A 17,926-nucleotide genomic window follows, 5' to 3' on the forward strand; every position below is an offset into this window, starting at 1 on the left:
GAAAACATGAAAGTGTCTGCAGATACTGGTTTCGGTTGGTCTTCAGTAAAGGAATGTAGTTTGGTCCAGTTACAGGAGGACATCAGCTTCAATCTCTTAACACTTTTGTTCTGTAAGATTCAGTTATGATGCACAGAAGGAGACGTCTCATGTGGAAGCAGGTTATCATGTAACATTGTTTTTTCTTTTAAATAGCTGGTTGATTGTAAAAATATTGCATAACAAGTTTTTTTTGTGGTATTTTGATATCGTTAAGACAGAAAATAGAAACGACTGGATACAGGTGCCACCGAGACGCTGCTGGCAGTGTGTGTCGTGTGTTTTAATGGATCAGTTTCGCTCCTCACGGCGACCTACTGCGATAGTTTCTCTTCTCGTCAACCCGGGCGTTTGTCAGCGAGGATGAATGTCGATCTGGCTGAACGTTGACTTGCGAGCCGCTTTCAAAGGTAGGTGGTCGCCTCCCGGTTCTCCCGCTCTCTGGCCTGAGCCACGGCCACGTTGATGCACTGCAGCCACTCCTCAGCGTGTTTCTCGTCCTGAGCTTTCAGCACGTAGGTCTTACTGTCGGTGAAGATCTCGAAGGCTCGCGGCAAACCCCGATCCCGACGCTTCTTGGCTACGACCTGCGAGAAAAACAATACAAAACATCGGACAGCAGGAGAGAGGACGATGAACTCAGATTTAAAGGTGTGTCTCCCGCTGCTGCTGTCAGGTTGAAGATTTATGCCCTCATGTAGCCTCCTCTCTAACTTTACAGCATCCCAGGTCTTTTTCAGTTACTGTCACACAGATCTCTTTCACGGACACAATGTTAAGTGACAACGAACTCAACAGAGGTGCTTTAAGGTAAGATGACATTCACCTTGACACTTTGCACCTTACTCAGCTCGATCGGGATATCGTCCAGCTCGTCTTTCTGTGGAGAGGAACAACAATGACCAAAGCACAGTATGAGCATCTTAACTTAAGCACAGTTTTCTTTCTTAGTGGTGGCCAAGTATGTGCCGCCGCCGAACCAACCATTTATGGGACGAACAATTACCCTCTATTGTTGGTTCTCCAGAGCAGGAAATGAAATCAGTTTTGTGTGGGTCTGAATCTATCTGAATCGGTGTCTTTGTGAGAGCGGGGAGCTGCAGTTATGTGCAAACTGTCGCTCTGCTTTATCCTCTTGCCCCATTGCTAATATGGTTTGAACCACATAAACAAAGGCAGCTGAAAGGGCCATGGCAAATGTCCATGTCCTTGTGTGTGTGTGTGTGTGTGTGTGTGTGTGTGTGTGTGTGTGTGTGTGTGTGTGTGTGTGTGTGTGTGTGTGTGTGTGTGTGAGTGTCACCCACGTATTGCTGACATCGTAGGGGACCTATACCGCATTGTGAGGACGTGTCCTCCCCATGAGGCCAAAAGCAAGTCCTCGTGACGTGAATGATTCCAATCCGTGGTTTTAATGTTACGGTAGGATGAAGCAAGTAATACTTATATTTTAAGTTAAAGTATTTGTTCAAAAAGTTTATGTCAATGTCACGTCCCTGAAACCTGCAGGAAACAAACACACGGTTGTCTGTTTGTCCTTCTGACGCTTTTTCATGAGGCTCGGACTTTTGGAAGTTACAAGGAGGGAAACTCTCACTTGTTTAGTTTCATTAACCGTCTGAGTGCCACCGAACAAGTCGGAAATATAAAAATTGAAACATGCATGCATTTGGAAATATTGATGTTTTCAGTAGTTTGTACACTACGGAATCTGTGATAAGGTCTATCAGTGAGTACATCATTAAAACAATTCTCATGCTGCCTTGACAGCTGAAGTTTCATCCTCTGAGTTTGTTGAAGCGTTCTACTTTTGTTTTAGGAAGATTACAGTATGACAGCGTTCAGGACATTTGTATTTTCCTTATTGAAACAGCTTCCCAGTTCCTTATTAATGCACCATGTTTTAAGGCGCTGCCTACACTTTTCGAGACAACAGTCCCATTGACTGTTGTGCAGTTTTACTTTTCATTCTGATTAATGAGAAAGGTTTTATGATTTATAATTTATTTTCTTATTGGCAAAGACTTTCACAGCAGTATGATCATCTCTGGCTCCTCACCCAGAAACATTTCTTCTCGTTTTCCACGATATGCGTGTTTAGCTTTACTGTCACTTTTGCTCACATCCACTGACAAATCAGCTTGTAACGACCCCCATTCCAGAGGTTACAGTCCTCCATAAACAACCATGACCCAGCATTTTTCACCATAATAGATTATACAAAACAAACGGGTTTCAGGTGTCTTAACAGTGAAATAAATGGGAACCAAAACCTTCCCTGAAGGCCAGAAAATTGATATTCAGCAGATTGGAGCAGCAGTAACATTAAACAAACGATGATTGTGAAGTACTCCAGTAGATGGCAAAAAAAAATTTTTAAATAAAGGGACTGAGATGTTTACATGATCGGTGGTTCTAAATATTAATCATGGGGAAGCACTGCTTTGAATATTTTGATCCATTCATTTGGATCAGTGGTGCTCGAACAGGAAGACAACTGAAACATGGAGGGCACAGAGTTCCCACAAATACAACCCAGTTACCCAGTCCACTTCAGTTTTTTTAAAGCATTTCAGAAAAATGTAATTATGGCCATATAAACCAGCTATTGTAGTGAAAAATGCAAACAGATTTAACACTCCATTATTATTAGACACTCAGGAGCTTCATCCATCTCTCTGAATTTCAACATGAACGTTCGCCAAAGAGAAGTTGAGGCCTGAATGTAGTTTCGTGGCGCTCACTTGAGCGTGTCGATAGAAACCACAATATAGACGTAAATCTGCTTTGTTTTGTTGCTATGTTTTATTGATCAGAGAGAAACATTTGAGCTGATCCAGAGTTGAAGCTTTTTCCCCGTTCAGTCTGATGCAAACAAAACATGTTTGGCTCATAATCGTCTACCCAGTAGGGAAAAAAAGAAAAAAGAAAAGGTCTTTCACAACATACCAACCACTTCCAGAGCACTGTTGGCAGAGATAGACAGAGCTTGGAGAACAAAGACACTAAACCTTCCCAATCTGTGGCTGCAGCAGAGTCCATTACCATCTGGATCGCAACACAAAGACTATTGTTTGGAGTTCTTAAAAAAAAAAAAAGCGCCCTCTCCACTATTTCTGCATCTCTACCACACGTTTGTCTTTTTTTAGTTTTGGAGAGCTCACTGTGTATACATGACGTGGTTAAAAGACCTGGAGCATGATCAATCTGCTGTTTGCTGCCACATTAATCCTAATTATAGGAGTTTAAACTGTCAAGAAACAGCTCTAATTTGCTCGACGTAGAGACTTCTTCAGAACCACGGTGACAACCGATTCTCCAATATGCTACTTTGTTTGTTTTTTTTTTTTTTTTTTTTTTTAATATTTTGTGAGATAAGACTTTGTTCAGCCTTTCTGGTGAGTAACCAGCAAGTAGAACAGTTAAAGGAAAAACTGTACTGATGCAGTCCGGAAGGGACATAAAATCACCTTCGCCAAAATAAGACGTCGTTTGCTACTAGTGCGTAATATCTGCTTTGAGTAATGGCGGGTGGGAGTGACTCATGTTGTCGTTGCAGCGTCATGCTTTGGCCTTGGGCGACCGCGGCCAGAATTTGCTCCGGTTGGATTCAGCAGATTCTCGCAAGGGAGCGCTGATCGTACGACAACACAGGGTTTCCACGGATTCCAGCAGAGTTTCGTTGTGATTTGAATGACGCAGAACTTGGACACAGAAGTGCAGATTTGTCTGAGTCAGAGGTGATGGACGACGTGCGCCTGTATAATCGTGTTTGTGTGATGAGGAGGCTTCATGTTGGCCTCCTACGTACTGATTTGCCTCTCCGGAAGAGGAGTTGGTTTCCCGCCAAGGTGAAGTAACGGGTTCTCCAGCGCTTAATGAACTTCCAGCGGACCTGCTTCTCCTTCAGCTTGCCTTCGATCAGAGGCTGCCCCTCCTGGTTCACCACTAAAGAGTCACACAAACACAGCAGAAGAGAACGAGAGAACAAGTTCAAATAAATTAGTTTGATTCTTTTTTGTTTTGCTTAATAAGAACTCCGCAAAATGTTAAAGTATACCCTCAAAGTAACAAGGAACCTAATGGCCTCCCGGGTAGCTTGAGTCCGATCCTCAAGGAGCAGAGTAATGAAAAACAATAGCTGTCTGTTCGCAGGCTGAAAACATTATGTGTCACAATCTCAACCACCCGCCGTGCTCTGTCACTTGATTTTTATTTAATTTGACAGTTTTATGGTCCATTCTTTTTAGTTGACTGCTTCACATGTGTGTCGGTTTCGATGGACTCCTGTTGAGTGCATACAAGTCTGGATTTGCCAGGGTGGTGTTGTACTTTGTGTATTTATGTTTTCCAGGTAGAAAGTAAAAGGAAGTGAGAAATCTCCAGATTCCATTTGTGTTTCAGTAGCACTGGACTTGCTGTTGGTACAGAGAAGGAGGTTATTAACTTGAAACGTGGGGAGAGACAGTTAAACCAACGGAAGCTTTTCTACTGGAAGCGGAAAAAGTAAATACCTTCAATTTAAGGACGAGTCATTGATATAACATAGATACAACACAATAATAAAATTATTTTACTTATTGTGAAGCTTTTAGGTTGAGAGAATTATATTCTCTTGTTCATTTTCAGCAGGACTACTGTCTTTAACTTATACATGTATGTATGTCTGTCTGTCTGTCTGTCTGTCTGTATGTATGTATGTATGTATGTATGTCATATAAAAGCTGGCGGAAAAAGACGTCAACGTGCGTTTATACACGTCAGTGAATGCGCGTATGTGGTGAGCCCTCCAGCTCATGTCTTCCTCAAATAACCAAAGTTGCATTGCGCTGACACACATTTTGCACCAAAAGCACGACAGAGCCACCCCGCCAATCAAAGACTTACATCATCAACCAGCTAAACACCCCTATAAAGTTTGGTTGAGCACTTTATTTCCTTTGTTTTTATTTATGCACTTTGGAGCTGCTTTTGCATGACATTGTGCGATCAAAAACAAATGTGAACTTATTCATTCACAATGAATCCCAATGAGTTGTTAAGTCAAGATTACAGGGAAAACAAAGTGGAGGTCGGATTGGTCTCAGAGTACGGTTTAGGTCGCCTCAGAGAGGATTCACACATCAATTTTCCATGTGTAAGACTGCAGTAACAATGACTGTACACTCTCTGCGAGGACTATTAACTCAAGGTTAGATGTTTTTTGGCGTGCTCACGTTGGAACTCAGTAAACCTGAACTTCAGACGTGGACGATCAAACAGAGTAAGTCTTTGTATCCACATCGCTGAGTCAAGCTGTTAAGAGATTACTGCAGTCCTATCAGTTTGTGCCTAAATGTGGGTGTGCATGCTGCAGAGATGATTCAGAGGCACCCATGACCAAACAAAACAAACTGTTAAAGGTCATCAAACACATTTATCAGGAGAACACAGAGAAGAAAGAGCCTCTCCTTGGCTGCTTTCCTGGTTCACATTACTGTAAATGAAATATTGTTTGTTTCTTGTAACCAGTCAAACCACATTTGACAGCATTTTAAAGATTTTACTTGATGGTGTGAAATCTCCTGATTGTGTGTTTTGACACTTTAAAGATTATACAGTGAATTTATTCAAAACAGAATCTTTGTTGAAATGGTAACAATAATAAAAGTTAGTCCAAAGCATTACGCAATAGTAAATATGCTCTACACAATCACCGATTCCTGCTTTAGGGAAATAATTTTGAGGGGGTTTTTGTGTATTGTTCAACATTTCATGAATGAAGAAACAAAATGAAAGAAAGAAAACTACTTAATTTGTTAAGAGAAATTTGGTAAGAACATCCTACCAGGCCAAATTTGCTGAAAATACAAGAGAAGAGCAGCTTTGTGAAAATACGTACCAAATACAGCCAAAGCACTAAATACAATGTCAGAACATAATTTGCAGGCGAACATATGGTGAAGGCAAATCACATCAAAACATGTGATTAAAAAGTCTAAAAATTACTCATTTGTGACGTATAAAGAACCATAGCTCTTACGTATGGCCACTGGAAAACAACTGGCAATTTCATCTGTTTTTAAATAGTGGCTGAGATTTTAGAGCAGGGGGCTTGTGAATGGAGGTTTACAGGTTTTATATTAAAAATGCTACATATCTGGAAACTGCAACCTCTAGTGGCCGCGGTAAATATGACGACAGGAAGACATAGAGGAATGAAAAAGTCCTCAGAGACAAAATTAAAGGAGTGGACAGTCAAACACTGTGTCGTCTGGGGATAAGTTAGCTTCATTTTATAACTGAGTTACATCAGAACTTTCCTGCGTCATAAATCTCACTGGGGACTTTGAGAGAATAACGCCAACAATACCCAGACAACGTTACATATATTGTCCTCGCTACTGTGACGAGAAATGAAAGTCCCCCACCTGTACTCTCGCAACGCTGCATTTCTGTGCCGCAACGTGTCGGTCCTGTAAAACCATCTACATTTCTGAGAGGGAACAGAGCGGAGAAGCCATCCCAGTATGGAAGCAGCTTTTCATCATTCAGAAAATATTTCACGTTTTAAAGCTTCGTAAATCCTTGTGCCCGGTCACTCCGCTTTGAAGTCTACACCTGGAAAGTGATCCCTTGATTTGTTGTAAGCCTCGGGCAACTGCGCCGGTTCACAACCTCTCAATAAAGACACACCGACGTCAGGCAAAGACAGCGGCCGAAAAACACACAGGAAACCATGAGCAAACGATAAGGACATCTGGTTAATCAAAACACACAATATTTTTGGCCACCACCCGTTTTTTTGCATGCAGTTTATTGACCCATTTTTACTTTTGTTATGTGTGTATCGGTCCACAGGGTCACACGCGTGGTCACACTTCACACTTAAGACACATTTTAATAGTAAAAAAAGAAATCCCACAGCGGTGCTTGATCTTAATTTACAACATTGTTGGAGTGACAAGAATTTCGAAACTGTGACAGGAGTCAACCGTCCAACCCAAATCATTACCAGAAACAGCTGCTCCTGTCAGATTTCACCCTCAGGTATAAAAATATTTTTTTAAAAAAGGACACATGCTTTTAGAGCAGGGCTTGCCAATTTACTTGGTTTTTACTGTGCGTGAGTGCAAGCGTGTGTCACTGCAAGTCGGCAACATCAAGGTAGGAATGGTGGGAGATAAATTTACTTTACTTGAATAGAGGATTTTCTCTCAACATGCTTTACATGGTCATTCACATTCAACTATTGGCTTACATAATAGTTAAACGCCTGACATTGTTAAATACCACTAAACTGTTAAATACCAAAACCAGTGGTTACAAACACGTTACCTGCCTGCTCCTTGATTGACCCTGCTTGACAGTAATGACTATAAATGGAAATGAACTACAGTGCAAAATCCCCTCACCTCAAAACTCCTTCTGACGTAACGCCATCCCATCACCAGATGATGGATGTGTCTCTCTTTAGCCAACAAGTCTCCAGGATTTGCAAAATAATTCCTGAAAGTGAGTATTTCTGTCCAGGGTGTCTTTACTGAACGAGTTTTACTTGGGGTTTTCCAATTTTTCAGCGTCAGCAAATCCACATGGAGGGACATGATATGTAGGATAGCTACGGTATAATAAAACGTTTGAGAGCACGGAGTTCACCGAGGCTATTTTCAATTTTCTTTTCTCTTATTTCTCCTGCTTTACCCATCCTCGGTGGCGACTATGGCCATTAGGAGATGGCACGCTGTCACCTTTCACGGTTCGGAAAACCAAAAAGGAGGCTCGCTGAACCTGGCATGTGCACACTTATTACACACACATGCGCGCGTCCTCTCATTAACGCACTCTTCAAAGACATTCCTGCAGTTAAACTCAGCAGTATAACAAAGTATTGAAAAGTTTCAGTAACCACTGGCTCCACGCTGGCCTTCACCGTGGAAAACACTTTCACCTTTCCCTCTTTCCTCCTCCTCCATTAAAACATGAGGCCCGCCTCTTTGCACGTCTGCATACAACCTGAGTCACTAAGGCCAAGTCAGCAAGTTTTCATTATGGAACAGCAATATAAAGCGTTATAAAGTGAAATGTTGGCGGGACGTAGCTTGTAATATGAACAGTACACGTCCGAATAATCTGCAAACTGCTGTATTTATAATAAAAGAAGGGGGAGGAAAATGGGTCACGTAACACTGAGATGCTTCAAATCTAAATTTCTCTTTTTTTTCTTTTTGTTATATTTGTTTGAGGGAGATGAGATGAGTCAGTCCTGTCATTTACTGTAACCTGACCTCATGTACTGGGTGCAGCTGGACAGCGTTCAGATGGAACGGCGTGTTTCCAGAAGAGGTCTTTTTTCCCCCTTCTTCTTTCTGGCCCTCACTACGAGCCGTGGGCTCGCTTTACGGCTCTTTTCATTCTCGTGAACAAGTTCACATGTTTCACAAAGTCATAAATAATCTGAAACTCGGTGCTATTTGATTGTGTGAGCGGATCAGGGCCAGTATCGTACGTTACAGATCAAGACAACCACAGCATTACAGAGCTGTAAGTGCACTGTAAGGAGTTTTTGTTATTTTCCACGTAAAAAATAGGGACAGCGTTCCTGTAAATCCCTTCAGGAAGGAAACAATATGCGTTTGTTTTCTGCAAAACAGAAAAATGGTCCAGTTTTACAAGTTCAAGCCATCCTGTCTGTTCTCATATGGAGGCTCACATCATCCACAAAACTGCAAAGCTTTTATTGATATTACTCCAAAATACGTTACGTTAAATCTGACTGCTGGAGTGACTCAGGAAGCCTGAGTACGTTCCAAATGTTTGGGTCACTGGTTTCATTTTCAGCCGACGACATAATAGCCGTGAAAGCTAAAACAGCCACAAAATAATCAAGTATATGATTCAGGAATAAGCTGCTGCCAGAAAACTGATGTGTCCATGTGTATAGGTCCAAAATTTTAACGATGCACCAAACTCTGATATTTTGCTCACTGTACCAAATAATACATGGTTATCTGCTGTTTAATATTTTCAATTAAAACAAAGCCGTCTCCCCGTCTGTCATGCCACGTAGCAGTGCTGAAAGCTGTCTGTTCAACCCATAACTGTCTGACTGGCAGAAATATCAGGCTCGGGGTAATAAAGGTCAGAGAGGCATCACTAATCAAACACAGAGGAATGTTTCTATATGCAGCTCAAGGAAAACTGTTGCAGGCAAATGACATTCAAGTAACAATAAATACTGTAAATCCAGGTCTGTGTTTGTCGGGTCATCTCGATTTCTATAGCAAATATCATCACATTCACTGAAGTGCAAGAAGATATTTTGGTTGTTCAGTGTACCGAGATGAGGTTTAAAGGCTTATTACTGTAGTACGGTCTAAACTGTGTCTATACATTCACACTATGAGGACTTTCCTTCTTGATGAAAGTCTGTGTTATAAAAAATCATGACGCTTTTATATGGAAACACGTTTGGAGTTAGATTAAGGCAGAGGCTCCCAAACATTTCCTACCAGGCTCCACCTTTTAGAAAAACCTACATTTCCAGGGTCTACTATCCTGACGTACCCACACATTTTCACTCCATGTTTAATACAAAGTCCAAACTTAAACATAAACAATTCACATCAAGTCAAAAAAAAATAAAATCACACCAACATTTAAATCTTCGAAAGTACATCCTGTCTTAGAAGTTTTGCATTGCAAACAATAACATTTTCAACATTCAGTGCTTTCAAAATGTTATAAAAATGGCTTCTCTGTGCAAATAAAATAAATTAACATTACCTTTGAAAAACCAAATGGGACTCACTGTGAAAAAAACTGTTATGTGTCCAGATCCCACCTCCTCACACAACCAGAGAAACATGTGCGCTTTAACAGGTTGGATGTTAAATCCGGATTTTGAAGTTTAATGCAACGATCACGTTGGTCATCACATCACTGAGCTGTGCCCCAGAGTAGATGTTAGAGGTACTGTTTGTGAGCTTAAAAGTTTTCAAACATATCTTTTCACTTAAATTCTGTGGTTTCTATTTGAACCAGCCTTTCTTATTTATTTGAAACTGTCTGTTCTAATAAAACTGTCCACATCTCACCTTGTGCCAGAGGAGCAGGAGTCCTATCCAAGCCTGAAAGGACACAGATACTTTACAAACACAATGTTAGAGGGAAAACTCTATCATACTTCCTCTAAATCCCCCTCTAATGAAGAGAGGCTGATACGAATCTGAAAGCTCGTATCCAATTCTTACACTCATTCAGCTCTTTAAGTGACTTTAATGGTTTGTTCTGAGCAGCAGAGCTGGAAGAAAGTCATTTGGCTTGAGTGCTGTTTATACTGGATGGGCTGGAGTGTGTGTGTGTGTGTGTGTGTGTGTGTGTGTGTGTGTGTGTGTGTGTGTGTGTGTGTGTGTGTGTGTGTGTGTGTGTGTGTGTGTGTGTGTGTGTGTGTGTGTGCTTCAATGACATGAACAAATGTGAAAATGAAGAAGTGTACTCGGCTCAGGGTCAGACTCCATCTAAATCATGGTTGTCCATCGCAGGGCTGATGGACTAGAACTGGCCCACCAGGTGATACAGTTCAGCCCGCAGGTTGACTTGGCAAAGTGTAAAAAATGTCAAAGAAGACATTGAAAGAAATTTTTGAACAAAGTAATTTCTGTTCCTGAACTATTTATTCACAGTGGCAGGCGTCCTTAGATCAATGTGTAAATATCAATTCCACCCAATTTATTGAGTAATTATAACGTGTAGCTCTCAGAATACACATTTAGAAAATCCATATTTTGAAATAACAACATATCAGAATGAACACAGGTTTTATCGAATCATATGAAACCTGAGCCTTTTTTAAATGAAATAAATAATATACCCTGATAGTCTCACTATCTGTGGAGCTTCTGCTTTCTTTTGTTGTATAGATTATGTCTGTGGCATAAAGCAGCAGAAAGCCATTATCTGAAATGTTATTTATCACCTAGGTTGTAATAATTGCACTACTATTATAGGAGCTGAGGCACTACAGTTTAATTTCAGTGACATGTTTCATGCTGTTAGTGACTCAGCTTTCCATGATTCTAAAGGGTAAAAGAGAGCAGAGAACCGTCCACATCAGTCAGCAATCGCAGTAACGTAACAAATGTGCCCAAGCTTGCTAATTTTTTTGCCTTCTAATCTGGACACAACTTAACATGTGACTGCATCAGAGGAGATTTTAACCGGAGACTAAGACTTTGAGGGGTGGGGGGGTGGGGTCAAAGATGTGTTTGATTTGTATTTAAGCCACTAATAATCCCAGAGGATTACTCTGGTCTGCAATGCTCTTGACAGAAGCAATAAACACAGTATGAGACAAAAGTTTAATGAGGGGTGATGGCAGGATAACAAAACAAATGCAGAACACGGGGAAGCAGCTTTAAGTTGACGGAGACACACTCAAACATTCACATTGACTTTACCATCAGGAGTGGTTTATTGAAACTCTGACGTACAGTATAACAGTGAAACCACTGAAAAAAGATGTTATCTAAACTGTTCCATTAGAGAAGTTTGCCTTTTTAGGTCAAGGAGATTCAGAGTTCGAGGAAATGTGTTATAATGCTGCGTATGCCCCAATGAAAACACAGTAAGGCATCAGTGCAACAATTTCCTGAGTTTGGATTTAGAAAGAAAGACTATTCCTTTCTAAACGAAGTGTCTTATTATAGTTTCTTCTGACGTGCAAATCGAGTTTTGACAAGTTCTCATCTGCTACCTGTCCATTGTTTCAGGAAATGTGCACTATGCTGCTTTTAAATGCCGATTTTAATGTTTCTGTGCATCATGCTGTGGGCGGGGTGTTTATAAAGTTTATAATAAATACGTCCATGATTTGAGCCATTCTTTTTAACTTTAACTCACACTGTATGACTAATCCTCTGAGATGCAGCTCATGTGCTCACACTGAACATTTCCAGAATACAACCAGAATGGAAACAGTGTAAACATGAGCAGATCTGTGTGATAGTTCAACAATCTGGAGCATCCAGGCTCAAAGTGGAGCTGAAAACCTGGTTCATGCATTTGGTACTTAGAGACCATACAATGAAAATTCCTTATTATGAGGGCGGGCCAACGGCGCTTTACAAAAGGCTGCATTGACAATGTTACCATCACATCACTGACAGGAACCAGCAGGACAGATCAGATTCTCCTCATGTTGGGTTCTCTTCAGTGGCTCCTTGTAAAATCCGTCATATCCTACAAAGAATATGACGCAAGCATCCAACAAGCACTTTGTTCTCAAAGCGCTGGTTAGTTTGAGGAGTGAAGAGTATTTGAAAGGAAGTTATGAAGCAGAGATTTGAGCTGAAAGGCTCTTGTCTTGTGAACGCAGCCCAGTCTGGGTTTACATACACTAGTCTCATATACACTAATGAGACGCACAGAGGGAAAGCAGACAGCGAAGGAACGTGAGCATTGATCTCCATGAGACCCGTGAGCACCAAAATAAAACAGGAAGACACAAAACAGGTGCAGTAAGAGAGCAGCTTACACCGACACGTAGGGAGAACTGACAGCTCAGTTTAGGTCGAGGAGGCTAAAACATCCCCCCTTAAAGAGGTTTTTATTTGACTCTGGTTCTCCTGAATCGTTTCTTTGGTTGAACTGGCATAGATTTAGACGGGGAGAGGTTTTTCCATGCAGTGGCCTTCTGTCACAATAGCAGGGTGGAATTGCCAGTGATATTGACGCGTCTAGAAAGTATTTGCTGAAGGTGTAACTGGGAGGTGGAAAACGTTCCACTTCCTAGTGGGACAACGGCATCCGGACACCTTTAACCGGAAAGATTTTCACTGGGAGGGTCTTGAGTTGTGACAGCAACCAGATGCAAATTTGATATTACCAAACATGGCAGCACTTCTGATGAAAGTTCAAAAATACACAAATAATATATCGATCCAAATAAATTAAAACCATTTTCTCAATGCTTCGGTGGAAAAGAGAAAATGATACGTAAACAAAGGCGACATGCAGGGCAGCGGCCCTCCAAGGTCCGAGTTTGACACCCCTGCTCTAAAGCGTGTAAAACCCTTATATGAACACTCGTGGTGCTATTCTTAGTAACTCACCTGCAAAATGCATGCATAGTGAACGTGCAATCTATTTGTATAAGCATGTCATTTTGTAAGCCTTATGCACAATCTTAGTAAATGAGGTCCGACGTGTCCAGCAGCTACGCTACACTAGGCATCATCACCAGTTTTATCCAGATACAAAGCTCCTCTTTTGAGCTTAGTTTGCAGTTTTCTTGTCGCCCCACACATTTGTGCATGTGCACGATTTGTCACATAAGTATGCAGCCAACGCTGTTGACATTTCCACTGACCCTGGTAGCGGGAGCATGCTAATCAACATGAAGCGTGGGCAAACATACAGACATAGCTGCCACCGATAATGGCTTAAAAATATCTTAAACCGATTGTTATCCGTTGTGCAAATGTTCAATCGTTTGTAATTCCTTTGATTGTTAAATAGACGTCTGGTAATCACCGGTGAGGTAATAATTGGGATTTGAACTTCTCTCGCTCCAGAGCAAATAAATATAAATATAAAGACACACATATGCGCACACTAAACTTTAACTGCACCCCGCGTGCCTGTTTCCTTCCACCAACAAACATCCTCCTGCTCCCGGCTTTAACTTTCTGGGAAATACCTGCTGACTTCTCATTACCCGTCATCAAACACCAGAGTCTGGACACAGCTTGTCCGTGTACGGAGAGGAGCTTTTAAAAGCTGCTTGTTAGTGACATTTCACTTTCTTCTTCATCCGAAGCCAGGTTGTTTTTATTTTTTCCCTTTTTTTTTTCCCTTCTACGTTCGCTTTCCCCTCTAAGCTTCCTCATCATAGCACATCTGTACCTAACATCAAACGTGTTATATAACTGCTCAAATGTCGTTAAGTCTACATCTTAACGACTGATATTTACTACTCTACATGTATATTTACTCAGCTACGCACTGTTTATTGCCTTTAGTCGGACTGGAAAAGCAACAATAAAGAGAAACATGTTTGGCTCGTCTTGAACTTCCTGAAAGCCTGATTGATTTCTCATCAGTGGGAAATCCCAGATTCCAGGGGCAGATGGTTTAGTGGTTTGCAACTTCGCCTCACAACAAGATTATTCTAGGTTTGATTCCAGGCTTGGGATATTTCTTGCCCACGGTGCGTACGTCGGCTTTCTAAAGTTACTACGGTTTTCTCTTACAGTGTATCAGGAGAACCAGTGTTGCTAAACTGAATGTAAGTATGAATGAGAGTGTGTGTGATTGTCTTTTTCTTTGTGTTTGCCCTGTGAAGGACTATGACCAGTCTGGAGTGTAACTTTAATTTTAGATGTAATGTTAGCTGGGATCAGCTCTACTATGTTCAAGCTTAAGCCGGACTAAGTAGTATAGAACGTCCGTGATTGAATAGAACTGTATCAACAATCTAGAGTTGAACTAAAAAAAAATAAGACAAAAGTCATATAACTGAGGATTTCTGGCGCAATATGAGCAATAACAGTGAAATGAATGTGAATTTGGGTTTTGGTCTTTACTCCAAATCTCACTCCAGCGAGGGTTGAAAGTAATCTAATCCTGACTGAGCCATAATGGCAGTGACTTCCAGTGACCCTTCACAACACTAAACTCAGGCTGGAAGCAGTCTACTAAGAGCTGCTCTTTGCTCCACTTGAATTTGTTCTGGGAAAAGATTATTTCCCTTGAAGGCATATCAAGCGAAAATTCCCCAAGAAGCATCCCAGAGAGGTGGTGAGACGACAACACGTAAGAACCCAATCTTGGACGTTCATCTTTACCGCTTTGTTTAGAGAAGAAAATGGTTCAAGCAGCAATTGAGGGAAAACCACGGTGGGATTAAGTGAGTAATTTGATGGTGGCTGATAAGAACGAGCACCGATGTATATTGAGTTATTTGTGAAAGCATGAGGCAGCAATTTTTAGATAATGCCACTTCATCCCTCCATTACACCCATGTCTCCTCTGTGTGTGTGTGTGTGTGTGTGTGTGTGTGTGTGTGTGTGTGTGTGTGTGTGTGTGTGTGTGTGTGTGTGTGTGTGTGTGTGTGTTTGTGTGTGTGTGTTTACCGGTGGCTTTCTCAGGGTTGTTGCACATGAAGCAGAGCCAGCCTCCTTCTTCCTCACTGTATCCAAACAGGTCAAAGAAGCGCACCTCCTCCAGCTGGATCTGGAGGTTGTCCAGGTCCTGGAAACAGAGGGAAACATGAAGTTACCTCTCACAACACACAACACACCATTTTGGATTTTATGGGCAGCATTCAAACACTGTGACCTTGGATCCAGGTGGGGAAGTAAAGACGCCTGCCATCGGAGGCTCAGCAGGTATATGCCACACATGCTCTTGTCTCATATTTACTCATAATCCCTTGTCATACTTCCTCACATATCTTGACAAAAGATAGATGACACTATTCTGATCCGTGTTTGGCTTCCACTTAAAAAAGCACAAGTCTATTTGCTCTTGGAGGGTAGTTGGGAACTGAGCACCACTGTGCAGGGTAATGATCACTTTTCCACTTATGGTTTACCACGAGAGCTAATCTTATAGTTTTATCCATAAAACAAGTCGTCTGTCCGCTCCCAATGAAGGCCAGAATTTGTAACCAAACCAAATGCACAGCACTTATATGAGAAAAAAATAAGCTGTAACATTGCAGTGAATATCTTGTTGCTTAATGAGCTGCACACGGGGGAAATTTTCCTTCAAGATTTGCTCACTGAAAGAGCTGACAGAGGAATGCAAACACATCCCATGTTGCCTTGGAGGCAGACTTCAGCCATGTGTTGAGCTTCGCAGGCCAGTCTACATGTATCAGGTCCACTGCACAGGACTTTTACAGCAAAGAAATATCCGGGGGAGGCTTATATGCCTTTCTCGATGTTGCATCACTTTGTGATACTGAGCATGCGTGGATGTGGAAACCGTGAATCAAGATTAGGAGGTATAGCTTCTTGAAAGCTTCACATTGCCAGCATGGACTGCTGCACACTGAAAACAGCAGTGTCATAACAGAAAGCAGTGGAAATCTTGACCCCCCCATTAGAAATCCCTAAAGACCTCCTGCACATGGCAAGAGTTATACTTCTTAAATACACACAAACACACTCCGGTGACACTTAAACCCTTGAGATAATGCATATTTATCTCATGTCGGTATGGAGGAAAAACGAGGAGATGATGGATTACTGTCATTAGTCTTTATGTCAAAAGAACAGTTTTCTCTCCTGTGTGTGTGTGTAAAATCTCATACAATAGTTCTGGTGCTAAAACGACCTCCTAGGACATTATTACGATATGCACCTTCATGTGATTGATGTCATTTAATTCAGATAAACACCTCCTCATCATTTGTCTTACACTGATCTTTGCCATGTTCAAACAAAGCAAGAGATATTATTTTTTATCACAGAGTTAAGTTAACTTGAAACCTGCAGAAGGAGCCAAATGTAAATGATTGCAAGAAAACCCGGTAGCTGTGGTGGCTGAGCTACTAGTTGGTTGGACCTTTTGACCTCTTCCTCTCGATGTTAATGAGCGAGGATGTTGATGTAAGAGTTTTTTTTTTGTTGTCGTTTTTTTTTTTTTTTGGAGTAGTTTCCCATGTGGACATACACCCTCAATGCAGGACAGACACAAACACTGAACAGGTCATTAACATAAATGTGACTGAGTAAGTGGGGGTCCATTCAGATTTGTTCACATGTCAGAGCTTTCTTTGTGTTGTTACGAGGCAAAAAAAAAAAAAACTGAGGTGAAAAGGTTTCGCCTGCGGATACAGATAAACCAGGACCATGTGTGACTCAGAGCGAGGGTTTACACCGACATTAATATTCTCACAGGGCGCAAGGGACGAGGCATCCTCAGGAGACATATGCTGGACAAACAGATTAATCCACAGCATGATTAATGAAGAACCTAGACAAGGTATGGAAATATGAGTGATAAAGAAAGAACAGATAATAAATAGGAGGGGAGAGTAACTCTATGCTGCTTTAACCTTCCTTTTGTCTAATAGCTATAACGAAGACTACAGCAATTTATAGTTTACATTTTGAAGACAACTTTAGTAAATTTAGGGGTTTTGTATAAATATGGACACTTTAGACTTAAACTAAGACTTCAAAAGTATTTTAAAATAAGCCAAAAACATAAAACTAGTACTTATAAGTAGTTTGTTTTGGGATTTTTGGATGATTATTATTAATGCTATTATTATTTTAATACACCAGCAGTGGAGAAATTGCCATTTTTCCAGCACTCAATTTGAGGAGTCGCCTTCTACAGTTATAGTTTCAGGAAATTTCAATGGTTTTAGTGGATTTGTTGGGAAGTATGTCTCTTCTTTCAGTATGTCAAAGGGTCCTCTACTGACGGTGATGGTAAAATAATAAATAAGACATGAAGACGCAGAAGGGTCCAAAGCCAGCGGAGCTCACTGCTCTAACATCTCGACTTCTGGAGTTTCTGTTGAATGAATAAACTTGATTTCTTTCCTCCCCCCTGCAGACATGCAACTCTACTGTGTTTGTGAATATAGAGTTACACTAATAAGAGCCACACAGGTTACCATCCAGAAATATTACATCATTTACTGTTTGTACACGACTACAATATCGGCTCTGCTTGCATAATGTGGCTCCTGGCGCTGATAAGAAAGGATGGTGTCAACTATAAACTATAAACTATAAACTGTGAACTGTCGCCAATACAAACCAGTGACTGATGTCACATCTCATTGCATCCTCATACCATCAATATGACCGGACAATGAAACTCCTCTCACATTACATAAGAATATCTGCTTAGCATCACGAACGTGAAGTGTCTCTCTACAGAACCTGGG

The 17,926-nt window shown here is 41.2% G+C and overlaps 1 protein-coding gene across 1 annotated transcript in view; it reads right to left on the reverse strand.

The window, feature by feature from the left end:
* Nucleotides 1-244: 244 nt before the first annotated feature.
* The window catches only part of LOC308107378 (ventricular zone-expressed PH domain-containing protein-like), a gene marked incomplete at its 5' end in the record, with an annotated part of 42,106 nt that continues 24,424 nt past the window's right edge, over nucleotides 245-17,926 (reverse strand). Inside the window, 4 exons of the mRNA XM_080459699.1 lie at nucleotides 245-626; nucleotides 866-919; nucleotides 3,848-3,984; nucleotides 15,150-15,267. Of these exons, the coding sequence (XP_080315825.1) occupies nucleotides 444-626; nucleotides 866-919; nucleotides 3,848-3,984; nucleotides 15,150-15,267 (492 nt within the window). The 3' untranslated portion in view covers nucleotides 245-443. The remainder of the gene's footprint in view (nucleotides 627-865; nucleotides 920-3,847; nucleotides 3,985-15,149; nucleotides 15,268-17,926) is intronic.

The sequence above is a fragment of the Lipophrys pholis genome, assembly GCF_963383615.2.
Source record: "Lipophrys pholis genome assembly, chromosome: 3".
Lineage (NCBI taxonomy): Eukaryota > Metazoa > Chordata > Actinopteri > Blenniiformes > Blenniidae > Lipophrys > Lipophrys pholis.